The sequence below is a fragment of the Pelmatolapia mariae genome, linkage group LG5, assembly GCF_036321145.2.
Source record: "Pelmatolapia mariae isolate MD_Pm_ZW linkage group LG5, Pm_UMD_F_2, whole genome shotgun sequence".
Taxonomy (NCBI): Eukaryota; Metazoa; Chordata; class Actinopteri; order Cichliformes; family Cichlidae; genus Pelmatolapia; species Pelmatolapia mariae.
The window spans coordinates 35,296,528-35,315,905 of NC_086231.1; the positions used below are offsets into that span (position 1 = coordinate 35,296,528).

Here is a 19,378-nt window from a genome sequence, read left to right on the forward strand (position 1 = left end):
GTGTAGCTCGTTAGTCAGTGTCTGTTTTAATTTTGAAAGAGTGTCTAGCCTCAAAGCATTCCCTTTCTTTGTCCCTGTCACAATGACACGTCATTGGTTGATAGAGATATTTAAGAGATATTTTATCCAAAAATGTATTATGCGTATATATTTGTCATTGTTATGTTTCTGTTTTGACAAAACAGAATACTGTGTCAAAGCCTAAAAGGGAAACTGAGTAAAAATGCATCAGAATTACAGACTGATGAATTCTGCAAGACAAACATTTCCTTCAGGTTTCCTTTTTTTCTCACAAAAAGTGAAAAGAGAGACAGAAGATAGAACATAGAGAAAAGACTGAAAATTTATTTTCAGAGTAAAATTTGTGGAAAGCAGCAACATGAGGTCAGACAGCCTGAAAACCCCCACAAGATATCTGCAAATTAAGCCCCACATACATGAACAGGGCTCCTACAGTAGCCAGTATCTGTGATGAGACGTAGAAGCCATGTATAACCTGACCTCCTACCCACTTAGCTGCAACCTTTCACCCACAAGATTTCATTCATTGCCCAGTGTGTGCCAAGCAGGTGGAGCTCTTCACTTGTTCTAATAAAACGCCTTGGGTCAGAAAGAATAATGTGTGACATTTCAGAGACTCCGTGTGGAGCTGAAAATTAAAGCAAGGAAAAGGAGAGTCACACAGAGTGAGAACACTTACCTCCCATCCCTGTCCCAGTCGTAAACGTCCACCTTGACTGTCCTGGAGGGAGGTGAGACAAGGAAGCCAAGGTGAGATAGACATAGGTGAGATAAGCCATAAGAGGGAGTGTGAGGGTGAGAAAGTGAAATGGCAGGAAGACAAAAGAGAGAGACCATCAGAAAGTTGAGTAAGTTAACTTTTCTTCAAAGGATGTTTCACATTATGAAATCAATTAAAATAATGGTGACCCTAAAGTTATACAGTTTACCAATGTCAAAAATTATATAATTATATAATATATAAAAATTCATTTAATAATGAAAATAATGAAAAAAATTATATGTATAATGGATTATATATTTGAAATAAGACAACTTTAAAAAACATTGTATGCATTTAGGCCTTCTTCCGTAAAGTCGGTGCTATGACTCAGATTCTTTCAGTCGTGCAATCATTCCATGTGACTGCGTGCGCTGTGCTTTAGAGTGGCTAAAGTATGAGGTGGAGTGATGCTCTTGTTACCCTGGAATTATTTTCCTGTAAAGGTTGATTGCCTGTGTGAGATGCAGGTCCAGTTTTCTGTGACTTAAACAGCTACTGTGTAAGAAGTAATTTAATGTAATTAAATTCATATGTTATATGTTACACAGCAGAAATTTGTATTTGTTTTATAGTCAGTTTTATTCTGATTTTAGTGTTTATTTTTGAGTGTAGTTTTGATTTTATTTGCATGATTTTACTTTGATATTTGTATTGCGTTTTTTGGACAATTTTATTGTGGGATTTTTAGTGTAAAAAGTATTTATGCCTGCTTTCTTCCTCAGGGAATAAACTTTCTTTGTTTAGACCTACTCAGTCTCTGTGCCCTGGGTTTCTGATACACATACTCCCCCTTGTATTTAAAGAACCTCCTGGTGTGACGTTTAGGCCCACCAGCTTTAGTGTCTAAATAAACAGCACCAAATCTCAACAATAGTCCGCTCAAGGTGCTTTATTTTGTACAGTAAAGACCCTACAAGATTTGAGAGAAAGCCCCAACAATAAGATGATATCCTTGCTGATAGGAGTTTATTTAGTTGAATAGGTTTTCCCTGTAATGTTTAGCAGAAGCTGCAGTCACTGTAAAGAGCATGCTGACTAATTAAGGTACTGCAATCAGCCATCAATTTCTAACTTGCATATGGAGTTAAACATAAAGTTCCTCACAATGTTTCACCTGGAGCCCAACACCCAAAGGCTCAATATGACAAGCAGGGAGAGGATTAGTGAGTGTCCAGAATGAAATCAAGCCCCTTATCAGATGTATTATGTCTGATCGTGGCAGCCCAATAACAGGCCCTAAGCACCAGCCATAGAGGCAGGAATATACCAAAGCCAACAAGTCCGTCCAAAGGTGCCCTAGAGACTATCCACCATATAGTAGCAGAATGTAAGATGCAAAGAACAGTATACACTGAGAGGCATAACCAAGTGGCTGGGATAGTATATATGGACTAGAAGTCCCAAATACCCAATACAAGACACCACCAAAGGAGTTTGAGAACAACAAGGTCCTATGGCACCAAAAGTTCCAGACAGACAAGCAGCTGCTGGCAAACTAACCAGACAGTAGTGCAGGGGTGTCAAACTCCACACCTCGAGGGCCGGTGTCCTGCAGGTTTTAGATATCACCTTGGGTCAACACACCTGACTCAAACGACTAGTTCATTACCAGGCCTCTGGAGAACTTTAAGGCATGTTGAGGAGGTAATTTAGCCATTTAAATCAGCTGTGCTGGACCAAGGACACATCTAAAACCTGCAGGACACCGGCCCTTGAGGCCTGGAGTTTGACACCCCTGTAGCAGTGGGTGACAAGGAGCAGAAGACAAAAAATTGTGATAGATATGGCAAGCCCAACAGACAGCAACATCAGGAAGGAGGACAAGAAAATAGAGAAGGAACAACTGGAGCAGATGTGGAAAGTAAAGTCCAAAGCAGTCCCGGTGGTAACAGGAACATAAGGAGTTGTAACCCTGATACTGGAAGAGTAGCTCCAGCAGAATCCGAGTGTATAAGAGGTCTCTGTGCAGAAGAACACAGTCCTAGGTACACCTAAGATACTGCAAAGAACCCTCAAAATTCCAGGCCTCTAATAGAGGACTCAAAATTTAGCATCGCACATATACCACCCCACACATTCATCCTAGCCATTATTAACAGTAGTCTGACCTCTAGTGTGGTGACAAAATCTTTTAAAGATGCTATTGTGCAACACTTTTCTTAACCTTTTTTGTCGGGCCTGTCTCCAAGCTACCTTTGTTGTCTAAACTCCTTTAAAATTTTGTCTACACTCAAATTCCAGAACATGAAATTCTGGAAGTGTTCCAATCTGGTTTTAAAACTCACCACAGCACTGAATCTGCTCTATTAAGAATCTGGTGATTATGTGCTACTTATGCTGGTGTTCGATCTGTGTTGTAGCCTCCTGATGACAGACACTTTATGCTCCAGTGGATGATGAGAGTCATCCCCACAGATACAGCAGCCATGGAAGCAGAAGAATATCATATCAAGAAGGCCCTGAGTAAATGTGGTTATCCCAACTGGACATTCACTTCAGGTGCGAAGAAAGACAACTACTGTCTAAGGCAGGGGTCGGCAACCTGCGGCTCCGGAGCCGCATGCGGCTCTTTAGTCCTTATAGTGCGGCTCCGTGTGGTTTGGGAAAATAAATTAGAAGAATTTTGCTGAACTGTATTTTATTTATGTTAGTTCTTTTTTAACTTGTAGTTCTAAATTGGAAGATTATTGTGATATTGAAATATAAAAATAAAATTATATTCTATTATTTTTTATTTCACACTCGCGGAAGCCGGTATACCTGCTGAAACGCTGTGCATTTATCGACACTTTCAACCCCAGGTAGGCCAATTATGGATCTTCGGATCCACATTATGTCAGCAGCTGTTCTCCTCCGTGAACTGTGTTAAAAACAAACACCGCTCACACCGCTCACAGTAGAATTCACCTGCTTGCTGCTACTACTGCACATTCACCCAATGTATATACTATATATATATATATTTATAATGTTATTCCTCTACCCCCCCCCCCCCCCCCCCCTTTTTTTTTGCACATGTTGAGGAGCGTGTCAGGATACATTTCACTGTGTGTTATACTTGTATAACTATGCATGTGACAAATAAAGAACCTTGAACCTTGAACCTCACAGATGACAGCTTACAGTCCTGCGTAAAGATGAAAGTGACTTCGTACAGCCCCGATTTGCAGACGCTGTGCGCAGAGGTTCAGGAGCAGAAGTCCCATTGTAAACATATCACGGCAGACCCGACGATGTTTCCAGGAACATGCTTTTCAGCATCTCTTTATTGACCACTTTTCACACACGGTTGCTGTACACATACAGCCGGCTGTAGCTTTGCAGCTCACAGCCCGACACACACCAACACAACAGCATAGATGGCACAGACGTTAAGGCGGCGAGGCGTGATTGCGGGTGCCGCTCAGGTGCGTCCGCCTCCCCTGCAGCGGCGCTGCAGACCACGCCCCGCCACACACATTAACCAAGTAAAATACATATTTAGGCAGAATTTTGCAAATATCTATTTTTGTTTTTTTAGCAGCATAGTGCTTTTTTTCCAATTATTTTTTAAAAGTCAGGTCAAGGCTCCAAAAGCCCAAAGGCGATATGAGGGTGGCGACTCACAGCAGTTTTTGTTTGCTACATGGATCATTTTAGTTCAGCTGGGTGTCTTTCCTTTTGTTATATTTCTTTAAGAGTTCAAAATGTGTTAATTACATAAATAAAATGTAATTTTCTCTATAGCACTTCATGGATTTTATAAGCAACACACCTTAGTTGTTTACACAAAGCATAAAGGTAAAAAAACAATATATACAGTGTTATCTTCATTTCAGATGTCAAAAAGTATTTGCGGCTCCCAGTGTTTTCTTTTGCGTGGAAACCAGGTCCAAATGGCTCTTTGGGTGTTAAAGGTTGCTGACCCCTGGTCTAAGGGAAAATCCTTAGTAATCCCTTATTTGTCGATTGATTTAGGCTTAGATGTACATACTGTGTGTGTGTGTGTGTGTGTGTGTGTGTGTGTGTGTGTGTGTGTGTGTGTGTGTGTGTGTGTGTGTGTGTGTGTGTGTGTGTGTGTGTGTGTGTGTGTGTGTGCGCTGCTTATTACTTCTGCATTAGTCTCAATAACACCAGCACTGGCCTGACACTGAGTTCACGGCCGACTGCTGGCATTATTCTGACCACCACAGAGTCCAGCTTTATACAGGATTCAGTGTGAATATGGAAAGACAAACCTCAAATCTTCAATTTGAAGGCAGACCCAGTTTAAGAAAGAAGATGATGTTTCTGCATAAGTCTGAAGTCCTGATGAGTACAAGTGAACCTTCAGACGTTCTATGCTTTTCATGGATGAAGTCATTGAACTTCTCATTTATACCTTGTATTTTATTTCATTGTACTTTACTTCAGGCATTACAAATCCAACAAAGTGTGTAGAAATGCTAAGTTGTACAATATCTTTTAAGTGTCAGTATTTCCATTTATTCTTTTTTAGACTATAAAATAAGTGAAAAACAACACACCTAAAGCTTAACAAACAACTAATGTGGTCTTTTGCACAATTCTATGTAAAATCCTAGACGAACTTTTTGAAAGGCTACTGTTTATCCCATAAATATTTTTTAAACGTTGGAAAAATATGCTACAAATAGATGAATAAGAAGCTGATATAGAAACTATAACAAAAAATTGACTAATTTGGGATATATGAGTGATTCATATTCACTGTGTGCCTCTAACATCAGAGTGAATGTAAGTTCTCATATTGTAAATGTTGTATTAAAAAATATAGCTGCATTAGTGTGACATGTTAACACATGAAATTTCTACTATAAATATTTTTCCAGATAAGAATGTCTCAGTCCGAGTTGGGTAGATTAGTCAAAAACTTAAATGTGGATGACAAGTATATTTTTGTGGTGATGTTTTTCCAATGGTTAGAGGTGGCTTATGTAATTAGAAAAAAGTAAAGAAATAAGAAACTTCAAACTACTAGTACAGTCGAAAATGTAATGGGTGCTTGGTTGGGGCTCCTTCACCCTCCTTCAGCTCATCTATATTTCTAGGTTGGGTTTTTTCTTATCTTCCTCTTGACAATACCTCTATGGGTTTAAGGTTAGGGACGCTGGTTGTCCAATAAAGCACAGTACGTCATGAGACTACGGCAGCAGACAGTGAGGAAAGAGGATAAGGACCCAAATGCATACATGTACAGGCAGTAGTGGGTTTTAACAAAACATGAGCCGTTTATTAAAAGCTGAATGAAAAAAATACTAGCAAGAGGCAAAACAAGAACTGAGGCTTAACTAACAGAACTAAACTGGATGAATTAACTTGGACATGGAACCCTGAAACATGGAAAAGAGAAGCAGACGTCCTGACAAGAGACAAAGAGAAAACAGACAAAATATATACACACATGAGGGTGATTAGGGAGAGTGGAAACACACGGGAAACACAGCTGGAAAGAATAGACAAAAACACAGGGAAAGCAAAACTAGCATTGACACTCTTTAGCTGCATCAAATTTCCATGATATAACCAAATTCTGACCAGCAGATTGTGACCTAGACATAGTGTAGGTGGCAAAAGTCTGTGACAAATTAACCTGCATAACAACAGATGTGTGCAGCTCAACAATGGATAATATGGAGTGCAGGAGAGAGTACAACCATGCAGCGTTTAAAGCTTGGAAGTACTGACATTACTTTGAGTTTGATTCCGTAAAAAGTGCCAAAAACATTAGCGTCTGCTGTACACTCTGCGTGGGAAGAAAACATTTTTCTACAGCAAAAATTAAACTTCAAATCTGAGCAAGCTCCGAGCACGCTGCCACAGGAATGTGACATTCACAGAGAAACCCCCGGATCCTCCCACTGACATGACCACTGTGGCACCGGGCAAACCTCCACCCGCCCCACTCCTGCTAAACAGGTGACAATAGATTTAAGAGCGACAGGACTTATTGCTGCTGAATCTTTGATTTTATTTATTTTTTTGCTGTGTTTTAAATGCATCTATTTGAAAGAGTGAGTGTAAACACAAAACATTTTTTTTTATTTTATATGCTGGAATATGCAGAAAAGGTTTACATGTTAAACACATTTGTTCCAGTCAGAAACTGCTGCATATAATTTAATTTTTGCTTGATGCAATGTGAATGAAACTAAAAGATTAAAACTAATAAGACAATTTTTAAAAACAGACTTTTTCATTTGATTCAGTTTTATACGATGGATTATGCAGAAAAATAGAATTGGGCTGAAAGGTCTGTTGCTTTATTACGTATTCAGGTTGTGTATCATGTTTTTAAAAAGTACCTAAGTAATAAAGTAACTAATTACTTTTGAAAATAAGTAATCATTAAAGTAATGGGATTACTTTTTGGAGCAGTAATCAGTAATTAGTAATTAATTATTATTTTCAAGTAACTTGACCAACACTGGTAAAGACATATCAAAGAGGTGAGAGCTGTTTTGTCCGACTACAAATTAGTAGCAAATTAAATTTGAAGTAGTAGCTGTCGGTTTTTGTCTTTATTTTTATTTTATTTTTTTGCAGTAGCTGACCCTGTGTTAGCTCAGTATAAACCTTTATATTTGATAGCATAATGTCTTACGAAGAAGTAAAGATTGCTATTAAACAGAAAATATTTAAAATAAGAAAGTAATCAGTGTACTGTTCTCTCACCTGTCATAGTCTCCATTACAAAGTGCTCGAACAGGAATCGTAAATGGCTGCCAGACAGGGTTTAGGTTGTTTTTGATCACCTCAGTCTTGTGGCAGATCGTAAACCTGCAAACAAAAGGAGACATCTCAACATAGATGAAATGTCAGAAGGGGGGAGTTTTTTTTTTTTATCATGAAACACATGTTGGTGGGCTCTAGGATTGACAGGAAATAGTGAACAAAATGTATCCCTGGATATTGTCAGGGGTGTCGTGTGTGGAGGCGAGGAAAGGATGACCCAAACGCTGGACTCACGGTGCAGGATAATGGGGTTTATTGTAAGCAGGCTGGATGAACAGAACACGAACTGAAATGGCTGACTGAGTGGACGACTGACTGAAGAACTGAATGGCTGGCTGACTGATCTGAACATACGACATTAACATCACGAGAACCTCAATGACACGACCAAGAACTGGTGAAACCGAGGAGCTTAAATACACAGGTTGAATGATGACAATGATTGGAAACGGGTGAGTACACAGCTGAACATAATGAACTAATGACACAAGCTGACATGGGAAAAACAGGAAGCGAGAACATTGATATGGCAACAGAAACAAAACGTGACAGAACTGAAAGCACTGGGTCATCGACCCAGGAACCCTGACAGATATCACATATCCCTGGTTAAATAATGACATTTGGTAAGGCTTCAAGCTACATGCTAACTCATCAGCTAAATCACATGTGTCAAAGTCAAGGCCCGCGGGCCACATCCGGCCCGGCGTACATTTATATCTGGCCCGCGAGATCATTTTATATAGATGTATTATTATTGTTATGCATGGCCCGGCGATGTGAGGCGCTAATAATATACAAACTACAGATCCCATAATGCAGCGCTGCAGCCTCCTTGCTGAACGCTAGGCTAACTGGGAACATTCCCGCATCAATCAAGTCAAACTTCTGTTATTGCGAAGCTAGCCGCTCACAATGGTGGAGAGAAAAGTTGATTCTGAAAGCAGAGCCTTTCAGCGCCAGTGGGTGACTGAATATATGTTTACAGACATTGCTGGTAAACCCGTGTGTCTTATTAGTGGAGCTAATGTGGCTGTAATTAAGGATTTTAATTCAAGACGGCACTACGAGACAAAACGTAAGCTGAAAAACCTAAATGCAGAGCAGAAACTACAGAAAGTAGAAGTCTAAAGAAGAATCTGACATTTCAGCAGATGTTTTTCACCAGAGCAAAATCACAAAGTGAAGCTGTCGTGAAAGCAAATTTTATTGTAGCAGAGGAGATAGCCAAATCAGCCCAGTACCACTCTGAAGAGCTGCATGATGAAGCTGTGCGACGTCTTGTGTCCAGACAAAACGCAGATTTTGGCAAATGTGAGCCTGAGGAGAAATACGATTACTGATCGGGTTTGTGAGATGGCCACTGATTTAAGAACACAGTTGTGTGAAAGAAGCAAAAACTTCATTGCATACTCTCTTGCTGTGGATGAAAGTATAGACATGATGGACATTGCACAGCTGGCCATCTTCATCCGTGGAGAGGAAATATTAAACATTAAATCGATGCACGGGACAACGACAGGAAAAGACATTTTTTAAAACGTATGTCAAAGTGTAACCGCCATGAAACTGCCCTGGGACAAACTTGTTGGACTTACAACAGGTGGAGCGCCGGTGTTGTGCGGTGAAAAAAGCGGACTAGTCAGCAGGATGCGAGTAAAGATGCAGGAGGAGAAATGTACCGGTGAGTTATCAGCATATCACTGCATCATACACCAGGAAAGGCTGTGTGGTAAAGTCCTAAAAATGGAGTATTGTAATGATCACCGTAACGCAAACCGTAAATTTTGTCTGAGCTAAAAGTTTAAATCACCGTCAATTGCAGTCTTTTATGTGGGAAATAGATTCAGAGTTTGTATGATAAGGAATGTCGGCAGAGGTCCGTTGGCTGAGTTGGGATAAAAATTCTCAATAGAGTTTTTGAGCTCAGCAAGGAAATCTGTCAGTTCATGGACATGACATGTATGATGCGGTGAAGGCATTTCAAGTGAAGCTGTCACAAATGCACCAGTGCAACCTGCCTCACTTTCCCTGTTGCCAAGTAATGTTGAACTAAGTCAGCGGACTTTGCTGAACTGCACCTGTGCAGATTCAGATGGAGCTGCAGTGTAATGATACACTCAAGGGAAAGTACGACACTGAATGGCCCGCACAGTTTATTAGTTCCATTCCTGAAGCAATGCCCAGCTCCGTCTACATGCAGCTCGAACCTTGTGTATGCTTTCATTTATTTTTTTCTGGGGTTTTTGGCAGCATGTTCATATTTCTAACTTGCATAATTTTGACAGGATATATTTTTATGAAGAGCAAAATATTTAAAGTTAAAGTTTATTTTTTTTAAGTTTATTTAATCTGGAATAATATTCCTGTCTGTTTTTATTCATATTTATGTTTAAAAAACATTGTTTTAGTGTGTTCAATAAATGTTTATCTTGTTTGGCCCGCGACCTAAAGTGTGCCTTGAGTTTTGGCCCCCTGTGCAATTGAGTTTGACACCCCTGATCTAAATGAAATGTTACGTTAGACACCAGAAACAGTCCAGAGTAAACAGAAAGTTTTTATCCTGAACTATATTTTTGAAATACTTAAAACTTAAACGAAGTACAAATTAGAACATTCTACTTCAGTGTAGAGAAAATCTATAACTACTTCTTCATTCTGAAGGGTTAGTACCTTTCACTCTCCTCATGGGACTGGATCCAACAGACAAATGTACTAGCGTTTTTTTTTACTCACCGGCAGTAATAAGGCCAGAACTGGAACAGAGGAGCAGCGCTTTTACTTTAGATCAGTGCTTCCCAAACTTTTTTTGCTGGGCCCCCCTTTGTTTTACAAGAAAAATGTTCACGCTCCTCCAACCACACACACCTATATTTTGTTTTCAAACTCCATTGCGGTTTATTTCACATCTCAAACATTTAGTAAACAATTAAACACATAAAAGTAAACTGCAATAAATTACAGGTAGTAATAAAATAAACTACTAACTCTTTTACGCTACGTCCGCACCTACACGGGTATTTTTGAAAACGCAGCTGTTTCGTCCACACATAAACGGTGTTTTGAATCACCGAAAACTGAGATTTTTTTAAAACTCCTTTTTTGCGTTTACGTGTGGACGAGGAATACAGAGTTCGTCACGCAACGTCAAAGGTGTGTGCCTTTTTTCACGTCACGCTGTGCGCCACGTTAATGTTTACATGAGATGAATTGCAGAATGGCAGATAGAGACAAAATACTGTTACTGTTAATCTGACTATCTTCAGGTTTTACACGCTTACATATACACACACAGTTACTGTCCCTCCATTTAGAAAGGCAGAAGCGTCATGCTGTGATTATATTACGTGTAGTTGTTTTTTTTCCTGTGTAATAATATTCAACATTGCTATCAATACATTTTTCAAAAAATGCCTCTCTGTGCAAAATGGGTTCAAAAACATAAACAGCTGTGGGATACTGTTTGTCTGTGATTTGAACAAATCGTGGCAGGATCAGCCTGATGTTATTTGTATCCCGCTGTAACTTTACTGTATAAAGAGCTAACATCTCCAAAATGTCAGGAGTAGTTAGTCATTACAACAAGTGTTTGTGAACTAAAAATCAAGAATGTGGGATACTGTTTGTCCGTGATTTGGAGAGCCCAGCGCTGCTCCCGATGCAGGGAAAACCAATTCTGCAGGGGAGACCTACCTCGGCACTTGTGCAGGTGGAGCCAAAGGGAAGATATGCTTCACCATATTTTCTAGTCTTTGGCTTGGAAGGAAGTTGGTTTGGAAACACATTTGGCGATGCTTCATCTCCTGCTTTGCGTTTGTGTGGGAGCCCCGTCAAAAGCCTGTCCATTATGCTAGCAGTGTCCAAGCGTTCTTTTTTTCTTTTCCCTTTTCATACCGCGCCCCCCCTGCAATGGCTCTGCACCCCCCCTAGGGGGCGGGCCCCACACTTTGGGAAGCTCTGCTTTAGATGAACAGCTAACAGATTGACTGCATATCAGAGGATATACGGTTTCTCTAGGAATTCATACATTCCAAACAAAAACACACACTCACGTGCCATCCTCGTTGCTCCGGTAGAAGACAAGGAAAGGATCAGACTTGCCAAAGAAATCCTTTTTATCCAGCTTGTTTGCACAAAACTGCATAGTGGCTATGTCCTAGGAAAACGAGAACAGTTTCTTTCAGAATTCTGTCTATCTTCAAGTTTATTTTTTAAGAATGAACTTGTGAATTTTTGAACATAATTTGACAATTAGTACTTAAAAGAGGCTGTTGTCTAACAAACTGTAATATCCGTAGACAAAAAGTCTATTGAGCACATGACTCAAACCCAACAAGAACTTTACCTAGTGGCAACAGGGTATAACACAGAGCCATTTAACATTTAGTCTGCAAAGCCTTAAGGAATTAGTATTATATTATTATAATAGTGCAAGTTTTCATTAAATGGCATGACTGTGGTGGTGTGTAAAATTTTCATTAAGTATGAAATTGCTATAACTGTATATAAATACACATTTTCAAATTTGCCCCAGACTTTACATTTAAAAAGAGAATATTCTGAACACACTGGTATGCTAATAGTCAGAAACAGTTAAAGCACCACTTATTGGGAATGGGATTATGAGTATGTCCACCTCAAAAGAGGTCTGAATGAGCTTCAAAAGTTGATGACACTTCTGTGTGAAAATTGTGTGCTTGAGTAGCATGGAAGTTCTTGTTCAGGGAGGAACTGCTTAAAAAGTCATGAAACTATATATAACATTGAGGAAAGCTGCAAGTACCTGGGGATCCCACAGGCAAACAGGAACCATGAAGAAGCCACTAGGAAAGTTGCAACCACCAAGTACCTGCAGAGGGTCAGGCAAGTCCTGAGGAGTCAGCTGAACGGTAAAAATAAGATCCAGGCTATCAACACCTACGGCCTGCCCGTGATCAGGTCCTCTGCTGGGATAATAAGCTGACCAAAGGAGGAGATAGAAGCCACTGACATCAAGACAAGGAAGCTCCTTACCATGCATGGAGGGTTTCACCCCAAGTCCAGCACCCTGAGGCTGTACGCTAAGTGGAAGGAATATATTAGGAAGATGGCCCCAATCGACCGCATGCTGAGTGAATACCTCAGGAAGCAGAAACCCAAGAAAGAGGAGGAACCATCATGGAAGGACAAGCCCCTGCATGGTATGTAGCACCGGCAGATAGAAGAAGTGGCTGGCATCCAGGAATTCTACCAGTGGCTGGACAAAGCTGGATTGAAAGACAGCACAGGAGCAAGCTCTGAGCACAAGATCCAGGCTGGGGTCTATCACACCAGTCAAGAACTGGGCAAGTGGCTCCAGCATATCTCAGGAACAACATCCGAGATCCGAGATCTCTGTCTAGAAGAGCGCAGTCTTAGGAACAGCAAAGATACTGGGCATGACCCTCAAGCTCCCAGGCCGGACATAGTAGTAATCATGATCAATGGTCTTCACAGAGAGTTGGGGAATGGCTGCAATCACAGCATTGTAAGATGGTGAAAGATGTACCCTTAGGCCCCCTCCTCAATTCACAGATGGTCTTTCCCTTTTCACGTAAATGACCTCCTTGACTCCCCGCTCGATGTGTACATCCTCATGATTGAAAGAGTGTCCACTGGCCTGCAGGTGTAAATAGACTGCGGAGTCCTTGCCTGACGAATTCTTCATCGTGCCATCAGCTTTGCTAGAGGTTATTTGGTTTCCCTGATGTATAAATCATCAGCGTACACTATATTACTCTATTTGTGTCGGGTGGTTTAAAAGCCACAGAGACGCGGTGTTTAGAAAAAATGCTTCTCAACTGTTCCGATACTCCTGACACATAAGGGTTTTCACTTAGGCAACAGTTGTCTTAGGCAGAGCTTTCTTTCAATTGATCAGTGATCTTTGATCAATGAGCTTCGATCAATGGGCTTTGATCAGTGGTAGTTGATCAATGGTCATGAGAATTTGCATATTAATGATGAAGGAACTGACCTCCCAGCCCATTGTTCATTCAGTGGTGCTAGTTTCAGTCATTCTGCAAATGTACTGTTTATAAGGTTGGGGAAACCTGCAGTCAGCTCAGACTTAAGAAGTCACCTGGATGAGTGACGAAATGAAAACACTACGTCCAGATGAACAGAATCAACCTTTTGGGATCCTCAGAAAGATGGTCATCCATATGCTGTTTTGTGTCCTCTGCTTCATCTTCAGCAAAGATATGATCCAGAGATTGTAAATCCCATTGGTCCTTGGGTTCTGGGCATGGGCCTACTTCTGTGAATGGCTGGAATATTTCTACCAATTTGTTTTGTTTCTTTAAGAAAGAAAGAATGAGGTTCTGGTGCAAAAGGTATTGCAGTACTGGGTTGACCATTAATTACACTGTGAAATGTATAGAAGATACATTGTTGCTGAGAGACAAACATTTGAACAATAAATCCAACAGGGCTCTCAGAGTTCTCAAGTCTTGAGGTGTCACCACCACCACGAGTCTGATACTGAAGCAAAGAAGGTCAAACCTGATTACATATATACATAACAGTAATCTGATCTTCTTCAACATGGATATAAAAAACAAAGTATAAAAAAGGATTTATAATTCATGAGCAGCTCTTCTCATCACACTGAGAGTATGATGCAAATTACAAATTATCCTGAAGTCATTTCAATATCCAGGTAATTTAAATTTACTTGGTTAAAAAATGGAAACACAGACTGTGACCATTATGAGGTCAGGCTGCCATGCTTAACTTTCTAACTCCTCTTACTGTTTGTATCACAAGGTTCATCTAAGCTGATACTAACTCTGCAGTTACTCAGCTCCTCAGCGGTGAAGATGATGGTTCCACACTTCTTCCCAGGAATACCACTAAGAAAGTGAGAGAGAAAAGTGTAAGATACAGGACAACAATTATTTTAAAAAAAAAGATTTGTGGCTGTATAATTATGTCTCACAATAAAAGAATAATACTTAAAACTAAGTATGAATCATTTGGATCAAGCTATAGTTTACTGTTCTCTGGGAAAATCTGACTACTTCCCAATTTCAGCCTATGCTAATTTTTTAGTGTCCTTTAAAAAAAAAATAAGAGAATAAATCAAAAATAAGAAAATAACAGCCACCAGAGAAATAAGCTGTGGCCAGAAATTAAATTTATAATGTTATAGACCTCAACAAATGTTACAGCAATGACTATATTTCCCTGTAAAAAATCACTTAACTTTAATTTTTGGTTGAGCAATATGAAGGAAGATAAAATAAAGAGAAAGAGGACATAATTATTTCAGGTCTTTAAACCTTCCAGTTTGTTTGGGGTTTTTTTTTTTGTTGTTGTTGTTGTTGTTTGCTTTATTTTGTGTTATTTTATGTTTGTTTTTTGATGTTGACCCTCAAGCTACCAGACTGCTGATCGAGTACGTGAGTTTGAAGGATAAAGATGCACAAAAACGAATTAATTAATCAGGAAGGGGGAAAATACTCTTTCATTGCACTGTATGTCTACACAGCTTCTATGTGAAGCTTTGGAAATAGCAGGATTTCCTATTTCAGTCTTCATAAATGCTTCAAGCAGACTACATGATTTCTGACTTTCTCTTACTTTATATTAACATTAAGTTAATCACACAATTATAGAGTAAGAGTCAATTTGCTGAATCTTTTATCGCCAGTAAAACACACATCTTAATCACATCTCCCTGTCCTCCACTCTCCCCACCCACCTTCACCCAGTATGTTACCTGCCACACCAGAGACAATAAAACATTGGACTTATTGTATGCCAACACCAAGGAGGCATACAGCTCATTACCTCTTCCTGCCCTGGGGGGCTCAGATCGCAATCTGGTTCATCTCCAGCCTGTGTATAAACCTCTAGTACACAGAGAACCAGTTGTGAAACGCACAGTAAGGAAATGGTCGGCAGAGACTGAAGAGGCCCTGAGGGACTGTTTCGGTTCTACTGTGTGGGACAACCTCTGCAGCCCTCTGGAGGATGACCTCAACAGCATCACAGACTGCATTACGGATTACATGAACTTCTGTGTGGACAACACCGTACCCATCAAAAAGGTACGTTGTTTTTCTAACAACAAGCCATGGATAAATCCTGAAATTAAGGCTCTCCTCAAGGAGAAGAAAAGACTCTTTAGATCTGGAGACAAACAGGAGCTGAGAGCTGTTCAGAAGAAGCTGAAATGGAAGATAAGGCAAGGAAAGGAAAACTACAGGAGGAAGATGGAAGAGCAGCTGCAACAGGACAACATCAGAGGGGTTTGGAACAGCCTGAAGACAATCTCAGGACAAAAACCAACCCCCCCAGGCTGCAGGAGACTTGGGGTGGGTGAATGACCTAAATAAATAGTTTAATAGGTTTGATCAAACACCCACCCCTCCCACAGCATCATCCCCCCTGCTGCAATCTCCTTCATCTTCAGGGACTGCCTGTCCTTCATCTCAGGACTTCACACCTCTCAGCTTCACACCTCCCAGCTCCCAGTCATTACACCCACCCCCAGCTTCTGTGGACTCCAACATACACTCCCCTCCCCCAAAGTCCACTCTTTCTATCTCAGCACTTCAAGTGAGGAACGAGCTTCGCAAGATCAAGGTGCGTAAGGCTGCAGGTCCAGATTGGCGTCAGCTCCAGGCTCCTGAGATGCTGCGCAGATGAGCTGTGTGGCATCCTAGGTTATCTGTTCAACCTGAGCCTGTCACTGGGGAAAGTACCACAGCTGTGGAAGACCTCCTATGTGATACCGGTACCAAAGACCTCCCATCCCAAGGACCTTAGCAGCTACAGGCCGGTAGCCCTGACATCGCATCTGATGAAGACCCTCGAGAGGTTGGTTCCAAACCATCTGCGCCCCCTGGTGAGGTCTTCATTGGATCCGCTGCAGTTTGCTTACCAGCCTGGCATTGGGGTGGAGGGCGCCATCATCTACCTCCTGCACCGAGCTCTGACTCACCTGGAGAAGCCTGGAAGCACTGTGAGGATCATGTTCTTTGATTTCTTCAGTGCTTTCAACACCATCCAGCCACGACTTCTGAGAGACAAGCTGGAGCTATCGGGAGTGGACCACCACATGTCCCAGTGGATACTGGACTACCTCACAGAACGCCCACAGTATGTGAGGTCACAGGGCTGTGTCTCTGATACGCTGGTCTGCAGTACGGGGGCCCCACAGGGAACTGTGCTGGCACCGTTCCTCTTCACCCTCTACACTGCAGACTTCTCCATCAACTCCCCACGCTGCCACCTACAGAAGTTCTCTGACGACTCTGCCATAGTCGGCCTCATCACAGGTGAGGATGACTCAGAGTACAGACAGTGGACTCTGGACTTTGTGGACTGGTGTCAGCAGAACCACCTGCTGATCAATGCCGGGAAAACCAAGGAGTTGGTGGTGGACTTCCGGAGACGCAGACCCACCACACTGACACCGGTGAACATCCAGGGAGTGGACATTGAGATAGTGGACTCTTATAGGTACCTGGGTGTTCACCTGAATAATAAACTGGACTGGAGTCACAACACTCATGCTCTTTACAGGAAGGGTCAGAGCAGACTCTACCTGCTGAGGCGGCTGAGGTCATTTGGAGTACAGGGAGCGCTTTTAAAGACCTTCTATGACTCTGTGGTGGCATCTGTCATCTTTTACAGTGTTGTATGTTGGAGCAGCAGTTTATCGGCAGCTGAGAGGAAGAGGTTGGATAAACTCATCAGGAAGGCCAGCTCTGTTCTGGGATGCACCCCAGTGCAGGTGGTGGGAGACAGAAGGACTCTGGCCAAAATAACATCTCTGATGGACAGAGTCTCCCACCCCATGCATGTAAATGTTGCTGAACTGCAGAGCTCCTTCAGTGACAGACTGCTGCATCCTAGATGCATGAAGGAGCGTTTCCGCAGGTCCTTCCTCCCTGCAGCTGTCAGACTGTACAATCAGAACTGCTCCCAACAAACATAGATGTTTACATCAGCACTGTAACTGCAATAAGTTAATTAACCGATTCGCACTACAACCTGGTTTGCCTCTTATCTGTAGTTATTTTTATTTAATTTAATAACTGTACAGTACTATCTGTATATAGTAACCATTGTCGTTAATGTAAATATGTAAGAAAAATTGTGTATGTTTCTGTTCTGTGTCCTGTGTACTGTTTGTTTGTATATGTGTCTTTTTGGCTGCTGTTACAACCAAATTTCCCCTTGTGGGACAATTAAAGGATTATTCTATTCTATTCTATTCTAACTTTCCATTACGGTGATTAATCTCAGCAGCTGTTTACTGACCCAGGAGCTGATTCCTACAAGTTATCATTTTCAGATATAGGAGAGGATAAAAGAGGAATTCTGGAGGCCCAGAAGTCAACCTGTCATCGAATTTGTCTCAGAGGAAAGAGCACTTTTCATTCAGTGATGAATTACAAAACAATCTTGGCAATTGTATTAAAATTTCATTAAGATTAGAAAATGAAATGTGAAGTAATTTCTCACAGACAGAAATCACCTGCTAGAGCAAAGGCTCTGTGCCCTTCTCTCTGCTTGTGCCCTGTTGTAAACTGCTGGAAGTGATGCTTTGTTGTTACTTTTTCATGAATTTACTATACTTCCAATATATCTGTCTCAAACTAACAACCATGTTTTCAGGATATTAGTATATACTAATAGGTCTGTCATTTTTAAGATCTGATTTATTCCCCAGTTTGTAAATTGGAGTTGAGTGATAGAGTAATCATATGTGTTATTGGAAACATCAAAGAATCTTTGTGAGCATTTCTAAAATAAATACTCAAACCATACACATCTTTAACTTTAGATTTTTTTTTTTAAATTTGTCTATAATGGCGGCTACATCTGATTCTGAATAACATAACATCTTTAATTTAGGAATAGAGGGTGTCTGACTATTTATTGTAACATCATCACATGAAATAATTTCAGTCCAACCTAGCTCCTTCAAGCCTCTTGACAGATTTAAGTATTGGGTTTTGGGACTATGTCATGAAATGCTGAGCAGTTTACTGCATCAGTAAAATAATTATGGAAGCGTGTATTTGCTTGTTTCCTTGGTTTTTCAGTTAAATGGACCATGTTGAAGTGGTTGCTTATCTCTTTCAGATTTCTCATATCATTCTTATCAACCCAGTTAACAGAGGCGGTGGCTTATGACACCAACTGTCTGCCATCTATAATCCAGTTTTGAGACTCTTCCCAGCGCCTTCACCCCCACTTACATCCTGGGTCATTTGACCTCAGTGAATCACATGATAGGGTGTAACAAGGTCTCACAATGGGTTTACCCGAAACACCCGTTTTCACACCTTGGCTCATGTTATTAGGCAGAGGATCAATAGGGGGTCCATGACCCTCTTAGGGACACTCCCATAGGGCTTAAAATCTGGGATTCTCCACCAATTGCTCTTAGAACTGAAGAAGCTTCTCGGATGAAACGTCTTCAAAAAAGTGTAATATCATCAGGCCACTCAATTTAAGATCATCTTAATTTGTGCATAGATGCACACCGTCTTAATTATAGATCCAAAGCAGACATCATGAAACCACACCTGTCTAGTTTGGGGCCCATAATCCTCCTGGTCCTAGTCTGAAATATCTGAGATCTGTGTGCAAGCAAATTACACCCTGACAAAGAAAAGTGCATAATTAAAAGTTTTTCAAGACAAGTTGAAGCCAGATAGAGAAGTGGGGAAACCTTTATCATCCTCTTGATAATTCCCTGTGGTTGCAGGTCACACTCACAGTGTGACACAGCGATTCGTTCCATCCACTCAAAGCTGCGCTTCTGTCTGATGCTGCACTGTGATTAAAACGCCAGCTGAGATTCAAGGATGTTGCCATAAA

The 19,378-nt window shown here is 40.9% G+C and overlaps 1 protein-coding gene across 1 annotated transcript in view; it reads right to left on the reverse strand.

Moving 5' to 3' along the window:
* Positions 1 to 19,378, reverse strand: part of LOC134628163 (copine-9-like) — a 197,493-nt gene that overhangs the window by 57,885 nt on the left and 120,230 nt on the right. The window contains exons 8-11 of the mRNA XM_063474871.1: positions 14,325 to 14,388; positions 11,569 to 11,672; positions 7,457 to 7,561; positions 701 to 742 (exon numbers count right to left, since the gene is read on the reverse strand). Of these exons, the coding sequence (XP_063330941.1) occupies positions 701 to 742; positions 7,457 to 7,561; positions 11,569 to 11,672; positions 14,325 to 14,388 (315 nt within the window). The remainder of the gene's footprint in view (positions 1 to 700; positions 743 to 7,456; positions 7,562 to 11,568; positions 11,673 to 14,324; positions 14,389 to 19,378) is intronic.